General features: G+C 69.0%; 1 protein-coding gene across 1 annotated transcript in view; it reads right to left on the minus strand.

Moving 5' to 3' along the window:
• Window positions 1–307, minus strand: part of LOC108532548 (O-acetyl-ADP-ribose deacetylase MACROD2-like) — a 99,407-nt gene extending 99,100 nt beyond the window's left edge. Inside the window, exon 1 of the mRNA XM_017876674.1 lies at window positions 1–307. Coding sequence (XP_017732163.1) covers window positions 1–43 — 43 coding nt within the window. The 5' untranslated portion in view covers window positions 44–307.
• Window positions 308–677: the final 370 nt, after the last annotated feature.

The following is a 677-nucleotide window of genomic DNA, read 5'->3' on the forward strand; positions in this document are numbered from 1 at the left end:
TCTCCTCTCTCCACACCTTTTTCTTCTTGTTGCTGGGGTACATGTTGCCGTGGGGGTGGCTGGCTTTAAGCTGCAAGTTCCCCAGGCTCACGGGCAAACAGGGTGTGTGTGGAGTGGGAGGGGTGGTAGGGGGCACTCAGCAGGGAAAAAGTGAAAGAGGCTCCGCGTCCTGCGCTGCTCGCCGCTCGCTGCTCTCCAGTCGCCGCCCTCCTCCCTCAGCCCGCGCCGCGCTCGGCTCCGGCTCCCACCCGCCTCAGCCCCGCGGACGCCGCCACAGCAGCACCTCAGAGCCTGTCAACTAGGTCACGCCTCGCGCTAACCTAACACCCGCGCAGGCACCGCCTACCAGCCGCTAGGCAGCGCCGCCTCCCATTGGCTGCACTGCCCGCCGCTCTCCGCGTTCTAGCCACGGCGCGCCCCAACTTGGGCCCCAAGGCGCACGCGCAGGCGCAGGCTCGGGCTCGACGCCGAGGACGTTAGGGAGCTGGAGGAGGCGGAGCCAGGGAGCGAGGGGGCGGAGCCAGGGAGCGAGGGGGCTGGAGCTGGCTTCGAAACGGGGGCGGGGCGTGGAGCCGATGCCTAGGAGGAGCGGGAGTTGGACCGCGCTTACCGCTGGCCTCTTGGAAGACTTGAGGGCGTGGCCTGTAGGGCCAGGTGCGCCAAGTGACGGGCGAGCT

Source organism: Rhinopithecus bieti, unplaced genomic scaffold (genome assembly GCF_001698545.2).
Source record: "Rhinopithecus bieti isolate Rb0 unplaced genomic scaffold, ASM169854v2 scaffold_10620, whole genome shotgun sequence".
NCBI classification, from domain to species: Eukaryota; Metazoa; Chordata; class Mammalia; order Primates; family Cercopithecidae; genus Rhinopithecus; species Rhinopithecus bieti.